At 39.0% G+C, this 18,248-nt stretch overlaps 1 protein-coding gene across 2 annotated transcripts in view; it reads right to left on the reverse strand.

Moving 5' to 3' along the window:
- Window positions 1-6,278: 6,278 nt before the first annotated feature.
- The window catches only part of ADCY8 (adenylate cyclase 8), a 117,982-nt gene continuing 106,012 nt past the window's right edge, over window positions 6,279-18,248 (reverse strand). For both annotated transcript variants that reach the window (XM_059867173.1, XM_059867164.1), the window contains 4 exons: window positions 16,222-16,368; window positions 10,605-10,697; window positions 8,334-8,448; window positions 6,279-6,852 (listed from right to left, as the gene is read on the reverse strand). In XM_059867173.1, coding sequence (XP_059723156.1) covers window positions 6,365-6,852; window positions 8,334-8,448; window positions 10,605-10,697; window positions 16,222-16,368 — 843 coding nt within the window. In that variant the 3' untranslated portion in view covers window positions 6,279-6,364. The remainder of the gene's footprint in view (window positions 6,853-8,333; window positions 8,449-10,604; window positions 10,698-16,221; window positions 16,369-18,248) is intronic.

An 18,248-nucleotide genomic window follows, 5' to 3' on the forward strand; every position in this document is an offset into this window, starting at 1 on the left:
TCAGTCTCTGCTTCAAAGACAGATTAAGAAAGTTTTTTGCTATTTTTTTACTGGTAATTTCTTGACCTTGGGAACATGGAGCAAAACCAGCTTCCTAATGTATTGATGCTAAGATGCAATACTTGCTGACATCCACAAGATATACTCCAGCATGGGTTTAAAAAAAGAGATGCACAATTATTTGGAGCTATAAGGATGCTTTTTGGACTCAGTCAAAGAGTCCATAGTAGGGTATGGCAAAATGTCTGAAAGGGGAAGTCCCCATTGCAGCAGTTACTGACAAAGTTTTATTTTTTTGGGTGTTTGACAGGAGATGCTCCAAAGAGAGAATCCAAAGGCTTGGGTTGCTGTGCCTAGCTAGGACTGGTCAAAGTCAGTGTGCTCTGCATGGGAATACAGACTAGATGTGAAGGCAGCATCAAATGTGAAAATAAAACCTGTGAAACTGTGTTCTAGGGGCAATGGATGATACTGGTTCTCTGTGCTCACCATGACCGTAAAGCTGAAAATAAAATACTGAATTTTATTTAAAAAATAAATATAAAGATCAAAATAGCTTTGAACTTATTTAATGGAGTTTCTTTTTCTTTTTTTTTCTTTTTTTTTTAAATATAATTCTCAGTTTCATGGAGAATGCTCTAGTCCTCTGAAATTGATGTGACCAGAAAGATGGGGTGAATTGGTGCCTGAGATCACCTTGCAAACATGCTGTATAAGAAACTTTCAGTTCATAGAGGTGAGGACAGCATAATTCTGGGAGGGAAGTATGGTGGAGATCCACAAGCTGCAATGGGCACATGACCTACCTTGTCTGAGAGAGTAAGAGGAGGAAATGTTGTTGCTTAAATTAAGTTTTAAATATTGGTGAGTTTTTTTGTTTCTGAATAAATTTGGAATGGATAAATAAAATGGAAATTACGAGTACTTGGATTTCTCTTTGTTCTGCAGGAAGCAATAAAAAAACCCCAAACAAAACCAGCAAAAAAAAAAGGATGCTGCTGGAGATGGTTCCATGAAAACTTGCCTGCTAACATCCTTATGGTGGTTTCTGAGAGGTAATGGGTCCTGCCAAGTTAATTGCCAGGAAAAGGGGAGTCCCACAGGGCAGCAGGTGACTGCACACTGCAGTTTCAGCTGTGGCATATGGGATGTATTCCCTGTGTCCTCATTATCCTGAGAACAGGTCTGGGACTGCCAAGCAGCCAAGCATAACAATTTGCAGATTATTAGGCTGTTAATGAAGAATGAGCTGTAAAGGCAGAGTGTTGATTCGCACTGTGGTATCAGTCCTGCTAGGATCTTCTTCCCAGCATCATTCAGATGGGAAAAGTGCTAAAGAACAGCTCCCAGCTTGTTCAAGCTTCTGGTCTTGCCTTTCTTGGGAAGAGGGACACAGGGAATGAATTGCTGCCACTGCAAGACTTGCTCTTATCCATACAGAATAAGCTGACTCCGAGACAGGGCTGTAACTCCTGACTCCTGGATGGAGCTTTAGAGCATCGATCTGGGCACATCCAAAAGAGGCAATCACTCATCTGAAGCAAATTACTTGGTGATTTATAGAAACTGACAAAACTGAGAGCCTGTCAAAATAGTCTCCGTGTGGAATGATGAATAGGCGGGGGCTGGGTTTTTTTATTATTATTTTAATGATGAGTTAATTAAAAATATGCTTAATATTCTGGAGCTGTAATAATATCCCTTGGAGTACCCCATGTCACTACTGCTAGGAGTGGGTTTTGCAAGCAAAAGTCATTCCACACATATTTGTTTTAGAACCCTAGATTTTCAGCAAACCAGCTGAGATTGCCTCTTCTTTGTCTCCATGTGGCAACAGTGGTGCTTTTTTTGTTTTCAGTTAATACTGCAAAGCTGAAGGAGGCACTGATTTCAGGACCCTCAAAAGGTACATGGACTGTGAACATAATATTCTGTGATTCTGTGATCTGGAAATATTTCACAACCAGAAAAACAGAACACCTTGAGGTGAGGGAGATCTGGGTCAGAAGAAGTAGCATGAGATGGCATTTTACAGGAGATTAACCAGCCCTGCATATAGCTGTTGTTTTCACATGAAAGAGCTGAATGAATCAGTCTGGTTGGCTCAGTAACTCTGACAGCTATCACATATAGAACAGCTTAGGGGTAAATAGACAGAAAAGAAGAAAATTTTAGCAAAAAATTGGGTCTTGTCTACTGAAGTTATGTAAACAACGGAAATTTTTTGTTCTTCTGGAAGAGCTAATGAGAGCATTCCTTAAAAACTGCTGTAAGCCTCAAGTGCCTGGAGATATGCATATTGAGTTTTTACCCCTTCCCTCCCATCTGCCAGCTGCTCTGCTGTCATTTTTTTTCCCTCCTCCAGTAAAGCACAGAGCTGGGGAAACCACAAACCCTGAATTGTGTCACTGCACAGAAGAAGATTGATGGGGAGGTTAATAAGTTGACTGTGCAATTATAACACTCACCATGTACCACTAATAATGGTTAATGTGGTTATTTCCCACTCCTCTGATTACTTTTCTGCCTGTTTTTCAAGTCAGCTGGGGAGCCAGGCTCTGCTCCCTGCCTTGCTGCTCCACAGTGGGCAGCCCCAGGAAACTTGGCTATCAGGCACTTTGCTGTGCTGGGTGTTTGTATAAACTCCTTGACTCCCAGTGCACTCAGGAAAGGCAACTGAAGTTCTGCTAATGAGAAAAGGATTAGATGAGATCTTTTTTTTTTTATTGCTGTGCTTTTCCAAATGTGAAAACAACTGTGAAATAATCAGGAATAGATTAAAGCTGAGGACGGTGAGTGATTTTTTTCCCCCCTGTGTTTAAAAGCTATTTTTTGAATTGCTTTTTTTTTGTTAGCTGTTCTAAATGATACCACACTGTTCTAAATGATACCACACCTATCACATTGTTCTCAGTAGAGTTAAACTCAGTGGTTTGACTCCTAATGTGAGCCAAGAGTAGATACCTTGACTGGTATTGGTACATGACTGTGAATTTCTAAATATACATTATAAAAATTGGTCAATGGCATAAACTAATTAAACAAAAACTCCTTCACTGCCCTTCAAACAAACACTCTAGCTACAGGTATAACTTTTTTCTAGAATATAGGCCTGATGGTTACAAAAATACACTTGGAGCACTACAATGTAATGATTTGGGTACAGAACTGTTGTTCACATTGTCAATATTCCATCTACTTTAATGATTGAGTACTTCAAAGCATAAGCTGCCCTTGATGCAGTTGATTGTATGTTGCTTTTCAGAGAAGAAAGCTGTGGTTTTCAGCCTGTTTGTTTGGAAATCATTTAAGAGCTCCTGACATGGAACTTGTGAGAGGAGCTGAGGTACAATTTCTGAGGAAGCAGCCTGCTACCGTTTGTTTCTGTGTAGACCACATTTGTAGAAAGGAATAAGGTGACATCAAAGAGTATAGTCAAATTTTGCCAAGGCTTTCTTCTCCTAATAGGGAAAATCTATGAAAGTCCTCAATATTTGCTAGCCTCTTTGGCTGAAGTGTTATGATCTCAAGGCAATTTGCTTTTATTAACCCAGGCATCCCTGTTTCAAGGGATAATGACCAGGTGTTTGGTTTATAGGTCCTTGTATGAGCAATTCTGTCCTTTATGAACAAGAAACCCTGAAGATGCTTGTGAGGGAAAGCTGACTACACTAACAGTTCCATAAAGTCTTGGAGTACAACAAGCAGACTGAGACCATAAATAATAGCTGCACTCCACAGAAAACAGGTGCTACAATGAGAAATAACATTGCTGAACCTATAAGGTCACCACATTTGAAAAGGAACAAACAGTGCAATTGCTGGGTGACAAATAGCCAGCAAGTGTAGAAAAATAGTCTTATGCAGAGATCTACCTTCTACAGTAACAAGTGAAATTCCTCACTAAATAACTGCTCATGGCAATGAGCTGATTTGACAGCAATGAGCTGATTTAGCAAACTTTTTATCTGGTCAACATGGACTCAGGCTTCACTAGCCAGTGATTTTTCTTGGGAACACAGTTATGCTAATGGGGATTTTGAGAAGAATTACAGAGAAAGACATCTGTGTCTCTGATAAGAAGCAGGAAATTTGGGCCTGTGCTAAGGAGCAGTGAAGTTGCCCTCATAACTCCAGTCCCCAACCCTGTTATCCAGTTAGCACCTTCCACTCCCTGTGAATTGTCATTGCAGAGGTGGTGAGAATTGGAAATCAGTTCAGCTGAGCTATTAGCAAGAATTAAATATTTAGAGGACCGGTAGAAGTGAACCCATCCAGCACAGAAAATAAAAGCTGTTTAAGAGAGGACAGCTGTTAATAAACTGTTTAAAACAGGCAAAGCTTCCTTATTTAGTGCCTGAAATACCACTGTAAATATGAAATTATTTAAATGCTTCAGATGTCATCAACTCCATGGCTTCATGTCCTGCCGTATCAGCACTTGCCTAGGTGAGCTGAAGGGTTTGACATTCCATAAATGGCATAAAAGTGATATTTGTGGGGACTAAAAGGAATAATACATTTGGAATGAGAGCTCAGTTACTGGCAGAAACATCACTGGGTATAACATTTCAGAACACTCATTACTTTCTCTCCTCAGACCCACTATTCAGTGATACAACTTTCTGTGAAATTTACTTGCCTCTCTTTCTTATTTTCTATTTCAGTATATGGCACTTTACTGATAAAACATTGCCCTAAAACCCATTCATTGGGTCACTTTACAATGAAACTCATTGTTTTTTGTCTCATTACAATTAAACACTCATGTTTTGGTACTTTTTTGTTCTTTTTTGTTAGTAAAGAGTAGTGTCTTATAAAATGTATTAGTCAGGATGTTCTAGCCAAGTTGGCCATCTTCTAAAAATGAGGCTAATCCAGCAGCAGTGCTTGTAAGAATCCCCGGGTTTTATTAAGGGCCAGGTAACAGCAGCCTGCACAAAGCAAATCTGTATTTACAAGGAATCTGTATGTTACCCTGTACTGTTTGAGTGTGGTTCATCTGGGGATTGCTGTGTGATTACAGGTTCTGCTCTTCCATCTGAGATTTACTTTAAAGATAATATTTACTGAAACAAACCCAGCTCCTCTGAGAACAGACTTGATGAGAGGTTTCATGCACTTTACAGCCTGGTGTGAATCATGGCAAGCATGCATAAACCTGGGCTATATATTTACTCTTTCCAAGGTGAAGTTGATTAGCCAGCCCCCAAAAAGTTAACCTCCTTTTGATGCAAGGCTTGTAGCACTGAGGTGTGCACTTGTAGCATCTTGTAGGACTGTCTGTGTCCTGTGCTGGCACACAAATAATTTAGGGTATTCTCAGTCTTGGCTTCCCCTCATCTTGGGACAGCTGAGTGGGAGCTTAGCAGTGAGTTTTATCTCCTGCTGTACTTCAATATGCACTTGTTTTACAGCCTCAGAAAACCCTTGTTTTGGTGACAGCTCAGACTAGTGACAGGGTTAAGAGCTAAGCTCTGGAAAACTGCACCAGAGAATCTGATTTGTTTCTTGGCTGTACAATTGATTCAGCAGTACGACCAGACATGTCACTCAAGGTGTAACTCTGTTGTCTGTTTGTCTGTGTGCCAGTCAAGACACCAAGTGTGCTTGAGCCCTCCAAACAGGACTGATGGACATGACTGTGCCTACAAGAGAGCCTTGACCTGCTGCCTTGGGTGCAAAAGGTCAGGTGGACACTAACACGCAGTTTATCTACAGTGCAGTCACCCAATTTGAGGAGGACGCCTTCATCCATTTTAAGAGTGAAATCAACAAAATCACTGAGTTTAGGACAAGATTCATCCCTTCTGTCTTCCAGACCCTCATACCTGGGGGGATGACACACCTTGAAATCCTTTGGCTATATTGTCAATTTTTCCTGTAGTTATGGGGACAAGGCCTTAGATTGTATAAATATACCTTAGATTGTATAAATACTTTAGATTATATAAATCTACTTGAAGGCAAGTAAAGGTGAGAGGAACCTACTCACTTTTGTTTTGCTTTCATCTGAAAATGTGGACAGTATTTCCTCCTTTTGCTATCATTAACTCCCTGCACAATTCATTTTCTAAATCCCTCCAGTCAGGGGTTAATTTTTTGCCCCTTTCTGCAGGTAGGTGATACAGCTGAGTGGTGGCCTACACCTACTGTGTCTGGATGTTCAGAGGTTAACCACAGGTGGCTGAGGAGAGATGCTGGCATCATTTGTTAAAATATAGGAATTTGAATCTCATCAAAATATCACACCAGTAAAAAAAAAAAAGTCAAACTCCTTCTAAAAAAAATTAAACCCTTTTTATTTGTATATTTATTTTTATATATAAAAGAAATACAAAAACAACCCCACAAACAATGCTGATTATGGCAATTCAGTTTTGTCAGCCCCCTCTGCTTGGGCTGCTGCCTCAGACCCACCGGGAGTGAGCAAAGTCCTCCGGTTGTAATGTCCTTTTATGATTCCAGAGTTATTGTTCTCATTAAGAATTTGTTTCTGTTTTTGCCTGTTAAGAGACTGTACAAGTCCTAATACAACAGCTGCTAATGAATACTGTCCAGTCAGTTTTCTTGGTTGTAAGATTAGAGGATTTGGTTGAACTCTTCCTAGAAGAAAATATGTTTTGATTTTTCCTTCCTGTTCACTGATACCTTTGACATAAATTTCTCCACGGTAGTCGAAGGCAAAGCCCCGGTCCTTCAGGATCAGATATGTTTCTTCAGGCACTTGTATTCTGTCACTAACACCTGTGCTGTCCATTCGACTGGCCAAATTCACTGTTTTGCCCCAGATATCGTACTGGGGTTTCTTAGCACCGATAACTCCTGCTACGACAGAGCCGTGGCTAATCCCTAATTTAAAAAAAAAAAACAACAAACAAAAGAAAGAAAAAATAAATAGAAGATAAACTGTTTACAATAATGACTAAAACTCATATTTGCACTTGAGAAACAGGTAAAGCCTGGTTCAGATACACTTATCTCCAGGCTTAAGAAAGACATGCTTATTTAAAGAAATTAAACAAAAAAAATCTCAAAATGCTATAAAACTTGAAAAGGGATATCACAAGTTGATTTCATGAAACACCCTTGTCAGTGGAATTAAAATACTTTTGTGTCATCTGTATTCTGCACATTGTTGCCAAAGCTCCTGAAAACTTATTCTCAGACAATAGGAAAGATTTTTGGAATTACGCTTGTTGAGGGCAACCTTGTTAGTGCTATACAGTCAAGAAATTGCATTCTTGTGTTCTGTGAAATGAAAATATTAAAGCATTCTCTGAAGCTATTGAAAGACTGCATTTTTGCATAAAAATACAAGCAATATATGTTGTTCTCCTTTTTATTTTCCTAGAATAGTGATTTAAGAATAATTTTAGTAGAGTGCAAGATATCTTTTGGAAAAGGATTTTAGTTTATTAGTTGTTTTTTTTTTAAGATTTTTTTAAAATTGTGATAGAAATATTATCAAATATGTTTGCATTCAGGCTCTATGAAATCTTTACATGTGATCCACATTACTAAATGTGGATGCCTGTTCCTTGAGAAACTTGGGAACTGTGAGTTTTGCATTCAAAACTGCTAGGAAGTGCAGATCAGATAGTGATGCTCCCACCCTCTATGCCATGACTGACGAATATTCCTCTATTTTTCCATGGTAAGGTTATCTATAAAAGACATGTCCCTTCCAGGTGATTTTTTTTTGTTTTGTCCAGTGACCAGGTCAGAGTGAGAAGTCATCAAATTTACTCCTGCTTTATGCCCTATATTCAGGCTTCATTTTTATGTCCCATCCCACTAGTCATGTAGGATATTTCATCAAGAACAATTGCAAACTCATCCCAGCAATTCAGAGCTGCTGCCACTGCTCAGGTCAGAGATGGAATTAAATTTTTGTGCAAAACAGAAGTGCTACTCCCAGAGTTTAGGAGAAACTACTTTTTTTACTGAAGAAGAAAAATATGTAGGGAGATTAATTAAAGACTGTGTGAGTATCAGTCTTGGTGTTGGATCTAGGTTGTCCTGTTCACTTTCTGTGTTATATCTATGGGTTCTTAGTACCAGACTTACTAAAGACACTAAATTAATTATGTTCCCCATTCACAATTCACTGAAATGCTGAACTCCTGCAATCTCCAAACCTATATTCTGCAAATGGAGTATTTCATATTTCTGACTTTGCCTGGGATGAAATCAATTTGAAAACAGAGGATACAGTATTTGGACTCTTCTAAATTGTGCATGTCCTTGCAATGTCACTGGAGTGCACACAGTGGAGTCACAACCTTGCAGACAAAAGCTCATTTTAACTCTGGTGTTTGAACCATGCTTACCAATCCGGAGTTCAAAGTTGTTGAAGGAATGCTTGTTGATCTCCTGTATGCTTTCATTCAGGGCTATGGAGAAGTCAGCCAGAGCACACAAATGTCCCCATTTGTCTTCACATTGCTGAGGAAAAAGTTGTACACCAATATGTTAGTAAAGTTTTTCATTTGCCCAGCTGCTACCCATCCCTGCAAGTACCAAGGGTTTGCATTTGGAATCTAGCTTCAACATTGTAGATAAAAGAGAGGCACACTGGTGTTAATGGCAATGCTTCCCATTATGTTCTACTTGTATAACTGGATAGGGAACAGCTTTAAGGGCCAGAGAAACTTTCTGTCAACAATCAGGCAATGATGAGAATTAACAAAGCATGTGAAACATGTCTAAGGCTGAGAAAGAAAGTATAGAGAGGACTGAGATTGCTCAGTCTCAAGTGTCAAAATCTAGTGAGAACAAGGGATGACCCACATAAGCATGAAGTAGAGTGAAAGAAGTGAGGGATGTGTAATTCTCCTTTGCTGACACTGTCACCCAGGAAAAGCATAAACTCAAGTGCTCTCAGAGATGTAATGATGACAGGAACAACAGGGCAAGCCAGGCAATCTGGGATTGCTTAAGGGAGAGAAGGCTCTTCTGTAGCTCATTAATTGCCTTTGCTTAGGGCAGGCAAGTCACTCCCTGCTCCTTCCCTTACATTCCTACAGAGCAGTCAATATACAGATGGGGACCAGCAGTAGGTTTTAGTCTTCGCAGAACACCAACAGAACAGATGACTTTGGGTTTGGCCCAATGATTGTATGATGTCTTCTCATCTGTTCTGAAGCTAGGTAATTCTTTCTTCAAATTTCCAGTTCATAGTACAAAGGATTGTAAGTTTCTCCCTGGGTGATGCAGTCCAGCCCTTTGCAGCGTTCATCATCCTGTGTGTTTAATACTGAACATGAACCTCTCTTTGGCATCACCCTGCTCTGTTCACACTAAGCTTGGTCCTTATCCTTAACTGGCTCTGTTCTCAGCATGCCAACCTCCCTCAGCAGCCTGCACCTCTTAGGTGCTGACAAGGTGGCAGACATGTACATATGACAAGTATATTTAAAACATCCATTAAAATTCCATTAAGCTACTATAGTTCAAGAAAAGAGATGAGTTAATCAGTCTTGGAAAGGCAATAAAGCTTTTCCCTCTTTGAATTTTTATCCCCATCTAGAGTTAAAGGAAGTGATTAGTAGCTGTGTAGCTATAACCAACTATCTCCCTGGTGCTCTATCCTTCTTTGCTCATGTCTACACAGAAGCATTTTGACAATCAAAAATCCCATGCATATCTAGTTTTATGGATTTCTAGCTGTCAGCATCACTTGTTACTCTGTAGCTCAGCTAGTTGCACTCCACAGTTTTATAATGTGTTCTTGACAAACAGTGGAAATTTTCTGGTTTATAAAGCTCATGATAATCTGGCTTCTGCTTTTCAGAAGTTGTGATCAGTGCAGGCAAATCTGATTCCCAGCCTGTGACCAACTAGGGGCATTGCACCCCTTTTGTGCTGCTCTTCCTGGGGACTGGCACCAGTTGCCAAAAAAACAGATTTCAGCAACAGATGACTTCTCACTGGATGCATTTTAGAGCCTTATCTAATTTGTTTACAGGGAAATTCTTAAATGGAATTATGAATGGATTTCTCTCATCTGACTTATGTGAGGTTTATGGCTGTGACTCTGCCCGTGTCCTCTGTGACTGTTTATCCCCTCAGCTTGGTTTGCTTGTTCTTCAGTTGAACGAATGACCTGCTTTCTTTTTGATGTGTAGTTATCATGCTGTCTGTAGACATGCTGTATCAAAAAAAAAAAGGTATAAATGCTATAAATGCAGCATGAGTACACTTACACTTGCATAAGTATGCTGTCAGTTAATAGATCCTCTCTCTTCATCAATTATTAGTGGTTGTCAATCAGGTTCCTGTCTGACTTATTGAGGTGGCTTCAGAGTGTGTGTGAAGATATAGATAGACCTGATCTAGATTCACATTAGTGCAACTGAAAGAAATTTTTTTCTCCTATAAACCTAAATTTGAGGAAAGAATCCATATGGTTCTTGTTCCAAGCACAAGATGGCATTTCAATTCATCAAGAAGTGTAACTGCTCTCTGCCAGAAGCCCCAAATGTCTATTTTATTTTAGCAAAACAAGTTTTATGAACAACATAAAGATAACACTTGTATTTTTGAATATGATTGGTCAGAATAATCACAAGCTTTACTTCTTAAAAAAATTATCCTCTTACCTGTTTTTCAGGTGACAGTCCTGACACGGCCATGTACGTGCTGCCAATTGTTTTAATTTTTTCAATATCTTGAAATCTCTCTTCACCTAGTAACTGATACATATGTAAAAAGAAAAGAAATGTTACTTCTGTACTTCCTAGCATAAAATGCTTCTAAAGATGTGAGAATGTATCTTTACACTTTCCAGTCCGTCATGGCACACAATTTATTCTGGGTCCTGGGGAACACTGATCTGGAACTCTGGAACATCATCTACTCACTGAGGGCTCTTTGGTAAATTCCACAATGATAATATGAAACATACACTCTCCAGCCTAAGAGAAATGCATCCAAGTCCTGCATTTCCTGAGGTATGATCACTGAATATTAGTGAAGACAAACTCCCTGTGTATGTATACGTGAGTAGAAGACTTGATCACCTAAAAATGTTCCTAAAACTCTACTGGAGGAACTCAGTTTGCAACGTAAGTGCTGCTACAGCAACAATTATGGTGATGAGAGGAATATTCAAGACCAGGCTGGCTGGGACTCTGAGTAACCTGGCCCAGTGGAAGGCATCCCTGACCATGGCAGGGAGTTTGGAATGAGATGATCTTCCAACCCAAACCATTCTATACACAGTCAATGGATGGAGGTAGATGCCTCCAAGGAAATACTGTAAGACACCAAGTCCTCTTATATCCCCTGCTTCCCCTTACTTAGGGTCACACTGGACACCAGTGTGTCCATTGCATCACTCAATCTATACATTTATGTATTTTCCCCTTCTAACAAAAATTCCAAGAACCAGTGGGAAACAGTAAATCCCTGTATGTATTTGGGATTTGCTATAGCTATGGGTGTTAAAAAGGAACTTGTCAGATTGAGAATCTGGAAGAGAAAGAAAAAATTTAGCTGAGTGACTAAAGCACTGAATGAAGTGGGAGTGAAAGTTTGTTCCCTATTCCAAGTCCATATTTCTGGTTTAACTTAAGACTTTCCATGAAATAGAAGACAGAGCTTTATATTCCTTGAAAGACTTTAGCAGAGTTCAGGATGTGGATTCTATCAGTGACAAAAGAGTATGGGATATGGGCATTAATCACCTCATCACAGGAAAATGTTTGTTGCTGCTGTAATGCCAAATATCCTGTGACACTTTGTGATAATGTTATCTAACAAATTTAGGAATCAATATGGTTACAAAGTCATGGGAGGAAAAAAAACCACTTCACCAAGAAAAGGAACTTCAAACTTTCAATTCTGAAGGCTCAATTTTGTTCGGGTTTAAATGGAAAAAAGCTGTTTTGTGGTCAGGTAAAATAACAAAAATAACAAAATATTTTTCTCCTTTATTTTTCTATACTGTGCATTCTTTTTTCCCTCTTGTGGCTTGGAATTTCCTGTCCACTTCAGGGATTATTTCATTTAAAAGGAGAAACATACCAAAGGCAGAACATGAAATATCCCCTGCCACTGAAGTAACCCCAGCTGGAGCGCCGGGGCCTCGGGAGCTTTGCTGTTGGTGTGCAGATATGGCACCATCTGTCTCCAAAGGGAGGCTGCACAGCATTCCACGTAGGGAATACAAAGCCATATGGTTAATGGCTCCTGTCCAAGCCAGGAAAGTCCAAAGACTTGACCTGCTTCTCATTTTTCTTCAAGCTGCAGAACAGACCATTGTGTACCTTTCCCTCTTACAAGGGCAGCTCTTCCAACTGCTCTCTTAAAGAAAATATTGTTTCTTGTAGCTCTGCCTCTCTGAGCAGTCTGAGAGCACCATGTGTTAGAGCAAGGGGAGAAAATGATCTTGCTTCAAAACAGTCCATATTTTCATTTCCAGATGGTTGCTGGAAGCAAATAGCACACTAATTTAAAATATATAATAAATATCTAAAATTACCCTTTTTGGGGAAGAGAAAAGCATTGGCTGTGATGCAATTTAGAAAAAATTATCCCAAGTTACGGGTTTTTTCCTCATTCATTATTGTTTCCAAATCTCCTGTTTGCATCTTTTTTCCCCTGCTTTATATGGTCTGTTCAATAGATTCTTCCCTTCTTCTAATAATGGTCTATTTACTAATTACTTCATGGTATGACAGGATGATGGATTTTGATATTGGGGAAAGATATTCCAACTCAGTCGTAAATCAGCTGCCATTTGTAAAAACATTTTAGATAGGCTGCTAATTTAACATGATAGTCTGGGGACACATTTTCAAACACTAGGATGTGGTTTGTATTCAAAAAGAAACTAATGGCCTGATGCTGCAATTCATGTACAGCCAAGGTTGTGTGGAGGCCAGACCCTGGGATCACACGTACAAAATTGTACCAAAAAAGAATGTTGCAGGACACAGCACACAACTGCAAAGTAATCAAAGAATCTGAAAGCAGGATCCAGTGTTCTGTTGAAACCTCTGCTTGTGGCAGTATAATATATTATCTGTTGTGATATACACTGTGTAAATTACTGCAGGATAAATAAAATGCAAGGAAAGAAAAAATCTGTGAACAAGAAAATTTTTCTGAAAACACAAAGCCCAACTGTAACATAAGCATACATAAATGACAGATTAAATAGCCTAGAAAGAACATTATATTAAAAAAAAAAATTCCTTCAAGACTCATAATATCTGCAGAAATGTTATAATGTTAATTTTTTGGTTTAACATCTTTAAGAAAGCGAGTTTAGCCCTGTATGCATCTTTGAACTACAGTCACATAAAAAGTAAGTAACTACAAAAGGTGGGTTTTCAGTCTTCATATTTGTTTCTTTTTGCCAGTCCAGAAATTAGCACCTCCTGTTCTGCCTCTTCTGACAGGAAGACTGGATAATTTAGAAGTCAAAAAATTTGTGAACCATGAGGGAAAAAGAAAACTGAGTGAAGGCTGTATTTTTGACAATAGTCGACCACCTCTTCTGTAAAACTCACTTCTTGACCACATTCTCCCACTCCCCACAATCTGACTCCTCGGAGGGTATCTACCCCCTGCAGCTGTCAGTAACAGGTTCTGTTCCAATATTCATTATTTATTTACTATTTTTTTGTAAATGGCTTTGTCTCCCTAACATAGTTCTATTGCATGGAAAGCAAAGTAACAGATCCAGATTGTAACCTTGCTGTGTTGCATTAACAAGGAAAACCCCCTAAAAGAAGAAATATCCCAGATTTCTTTCTTGTGTACCTATCACATTTTCCAAAGCAGTTAAATTTGTGTTTTTATCATGGCTTCCATTCAGAAGTGTCATTTTGGCCCTGTAGACAGATCATCTCTAATATTATTATCTCTGTAAGGAAAAGTGGCAATTCACAGTGCAGAATGTGATCTGAGCTTAGGAACTCAATTCAGCTGTCTAAACACATATGTCCAGTGTAATCTAGTGTACTCTTGCCTTGAACCCCTCCAGTGGCTTGCTCCAGAGCAGGAGCTTTCTGGCAATGCAGAGTGGGAGCCTACAATCCCCTATGGGTGTCCCAAATCACCTGGGATGTATCAAATGGCATCAGGTGCCCATGTCTTACACTCCTTGCTAAGATTTCTGCATCAGGGTATCTCTCCAGGGATGTTCACTTGCAGAGTTTCCCCATGGATATCGGAGCTGTTCTGCTCTCATGCTGCACATCTGCATTTTCCTCCCAGGGCCCTATTGGAACAGCAGGCAGTCTTGGCAAGGAACACAGTGAAAAAAAGAAGGAATTGTGACATTGTATAGTGTCACTCAACGGTTACATGGAAACCTTGCTAGCCCTGTAACATTGCACCTGGAATGATTTGTGTTTCCTTTTCCATGGATAAGGTTACTCCCTTCGGTTGTTCTGTCTGGCATATCGCCTTTCAGATTGTTTAGACAGAGTAAACTAATGACACGACATGCTGCAAGTAGGTTAGCAGTCAGCAGGGGATCCCATAATTTCATTTACTACCTGTACCAAGAACATATCTATTCTTCAACTAAACATGTCTGGGACATAATATAGTCTCTAATTAGGTCCTTTATTAATTACAGAGCAGGTGTTAGGGGCTTGAAAGTAATATTGTGTTAGGGTTTTGATTAAAACCTTGTCTTCAGTAATTGCCACAGCAGCAAAGGAATTTTGTTGTGAAGATTACATGAATGTGCATGACAAAATATCTTAATGTGAAGACTATTGCTATGAATTAATTTGAGTGATAATGATTTTAATCAGATCTGGAAATAAAAACAAAACTATTAATCAAGAAGCATGCTGGCAGCTGTGCTAGATCCTGGAGGTAAGAAGCAGGCATTTATACCCACAGGGAATGCAGTGCAGAAGCTTAGCAGGTGACAGAGTTCTTCTTGTGAGGGAGACTTTGTTCTCAGTTAAAATGCACAGGGAAGTGTTCCTGGTAAATTCTTCTATTTCCCACTCATGGTTTTAGTAATCTCACCAATTATATGGATAAACTCTCAATCTCAGTTTCAATAATCTTAGCCTTGGTACAATCTTTATGAGCGACCACTCACTCCCCATGCAGGTGCCCAGGATGGAAATCACATGATACCATATTTTCTCCTTCCCTTTTCTCTCTGGACCATTGCAGTCTGGAGCACAGCTCCAATCTTGCTGCTAGGTAGAGGTGGTTCCAATTCCATTTTTACCACTCAGGGATCTCAGGGGGGCCACACATTCCTGAAAACTGCCTGCAGTATAGAGGTTAAAATTCTCTCTGCTGGGTAATTTTGGCAGTATTTTTTCATCCTTCCTGGTTTTGAAATTTTTTAAAGCTCCTCATTGGCCTATGCTTTTTCTACTTTCTTAATTCCTCTTGGGCTCATTTCAGGGCATGATACCACCTGTCTAAGCTTCCTTACAAACTACTTTGCAGAATATGCAAATTTATCCTGACCTCCTCTTCAGTTAGCAGGTTTTCTTTGCTTTTGCATAGCAATAGCTACATTGGGGATATGACTTCTTTCCTCCTTTTTATCTTGTCCCCTCCTCAGCTCTTTTTCTGAAATTAACTGAACAGAATACCTAAATACATTATTTTTCCTTTCTGTGTCCTTTCCATTAAAAAAAAAAAATTAATCCCTTCACCTTTGAATTCTTCAATGAAGCAAGCAGCTGAAGTTCATTTATTTCTCTATAAAAATCCTAACCAGACAAGTCTTCTCAGTTAATATGTCACCACCATCTTTCATTCTCTACCTAATATTTGCTTCTGAGCTATGTGCTTCACATTTAACTGGACACTGTTTTACCCTTTAAAATTCATTGAGTCCATTCAACCAACACCTTCAAAGCAACATCTTTACCTGTTTGTATTTAGACCATTATTTTTCGGAACAGTTGCAGATATGTTCATACTTCTTTCTTCTACAGAACTGAAGTATTTTCTACTTTTAGATACTCTGATGCAGATTTGTGCTTTTATGGATGTTTATACTAGAGTATTGCTTTCAGTCTCTATCTCATTAGATCATTCAGAACAAAGTTTGGCAGGATGAAGGGCAAAAAAGCAAATCAGACAATTGTAATCCGAACAAAAAAAAATCAGAGCTCTATTGGAAGCAAAATAATTACCAAATTTGATAATTTAGGATGACATATTTGCCATTTTAAACTCATAGTTTAAACACTATCGGGTTTCCTCTAGTAGCTGCATTACCTCATCAAAGTCTGCAATGATTTCATTCAGTAAGCGCAGACATTCTACTCCTTGGTTATTCATCTCAGTCTGGGAATAAAAGTCAGCAAATCCAGGAATAGAAGCAAACATCACACCAACAGCATCATAGGACTGAGAGTATAATTCCTGAAAAAACAATGAGGAAAAATGAAGTGTTAACATAATGGAGAAAATATAATTGGCAGCAATTAAAATAGGTTTCTTAATTTTTCCATGTATAATATCTTCACATCTGATGTTGACGTGAGTATTTTAAGGGTTAGCCAGGTTCAACAGGAGGAGGCTGTCAGCTCTTAATGTTTTTATTGCAGATTAGATGCAGGGTTTACCCTTTCTTTGAATGCCTGCTCTTTCTGCTTCTCAGGTCAAGGAGCTACACTAGCAAAAGTGAAATAGAAATTTTGCTTTTCATTTACATGAGGAATGACTTGAATGCATGAAGGATTCATTGTCAAGTACAAACACCAGTTATCACATTTTCTGGTGGATAATTTGTACTTCACACTACTGAAGGTCTTTACAAGTTTGATTATTCACAAGTTTTCAGAAAAACCTTACTCTCTGGTAAACTCTGGTTCTCTAAGGTGACTGTGGAGCTCTTTGGTTGCCTGGATCTGGGAGATGTTGCATGTCCTCCCCAGTAACTCTATCACTACTCCTACTTCTGTCTCTCCCTCCTTTTGAACCTTAGGAGGGAGAGACAGAAGTAGGAGTAGTAATAGAGTTACTGGGGAGGACAGAAAGCAGCTTATAAGGGATCAGTCACAGAAGGCTATCAGGATAAATTATGCCTTGGAATAAGCTTCCACTTACATTATTCATATAATTCACTCTGGTACTGAATGATGGATTTATTTATAAAGGGGCTTGTGTCATTACATATGTGAAAATGCAGACAGTTCTTGTCTGAACTAAAGCTAATTTTTAGAAAAAAACCCCAAATTTCAACTTTAGAGATTCCAGGGATTGCTACCACAACTCTTGGTATGCTTTTCTTGCAGCTAATATACCACCATCACATGTATTCTCCTTTGATTTTTTTTCCCTGGCTTCAACTTCTGTAGTTTTAGGTAATGGTGGACACTTCAATTTCTGTTTATGAACATTTCTTATGCTGTAATGACCTGAAGTACTTTTTTCTCAAAGTTCTTGTTAGTGGCTTTAAGAAATATTGATGCTTTGGTTTCATGATAAAAAAGATTTATTGCTGATTGCCATACCTGACATGACCAATTCAGGCCTTTCTTTCTTCATCCTGCTTCTCCCTAGAAAAGTATCCTGAACCTCTGCTCTGCTCTCTGATATGCAGCTAATGCTCCTGCTTATCCAGGCTCTTTCACAATGTGTCTTAGAGTAAACTCTAAGACACATTGTGAAAGAGAAATTCTCCTGGTTTCCAAATCCATGGCAAAGCTTTGATTGAGAAAACATGATTGATTCCCTTCCTGCCCTTACCCTTTCTTTCACTGAGCATCTTCAGGGTTGTGGAAGCCATACTCTAAAAACACTCTTATTCCCTTTTGTGGGTACAGAAAGAGGTAACACAGATTAATTTGCGGATGCTTATGGAAGATCTAACAATGTGTGCTAGGAGAAGCACGAATACACTCAGCCATACTCGTGCCTTGGATCATGAAGATAGAAAACAACTGCCTGAGCCTTCAGTTCCTCCATTTTTCTATTTTTGGTAAGAAGCATAAGGAGAGAAATAAAACATCCATAAGAAATCACTACAGTACATATTTGGGAATTCATTTTTTTGAGAGCAGAGAAATTAACTTAATGGCCAGACATGAACTGCAGGATTGATTGCACTGAAATCTGGTAGATTTTTCTGTCTGCCAGCTCATGCATAAATCATCCACAAGTATAGTTACTCTGGAAATTGCCTTACAAAAAACAAGGGTGGTGGAATTTAATTCAGTGGCAAATTATTGAAGCATCAGCAGTGATCCATGGGGCATCTGCTTGCTTCTGAAGATTATTATGCATGTGACTGTACGCAA

Source organism: Haemorhous mexicanus, chromosome 1 (assembly GCF_027477595.1).
Source record: "Haemorhous mexicanus isolate bHaeMex1 chromosome 1, bHaeMex1.pri, whole genome shotgun sequence".
Taxonomy (NCBI): Eukaryota; Metazoa; Chordata; class Aves; order Passeriformes; family Fringillidae; genus Haemorhous; species Haemorhous mexicanus.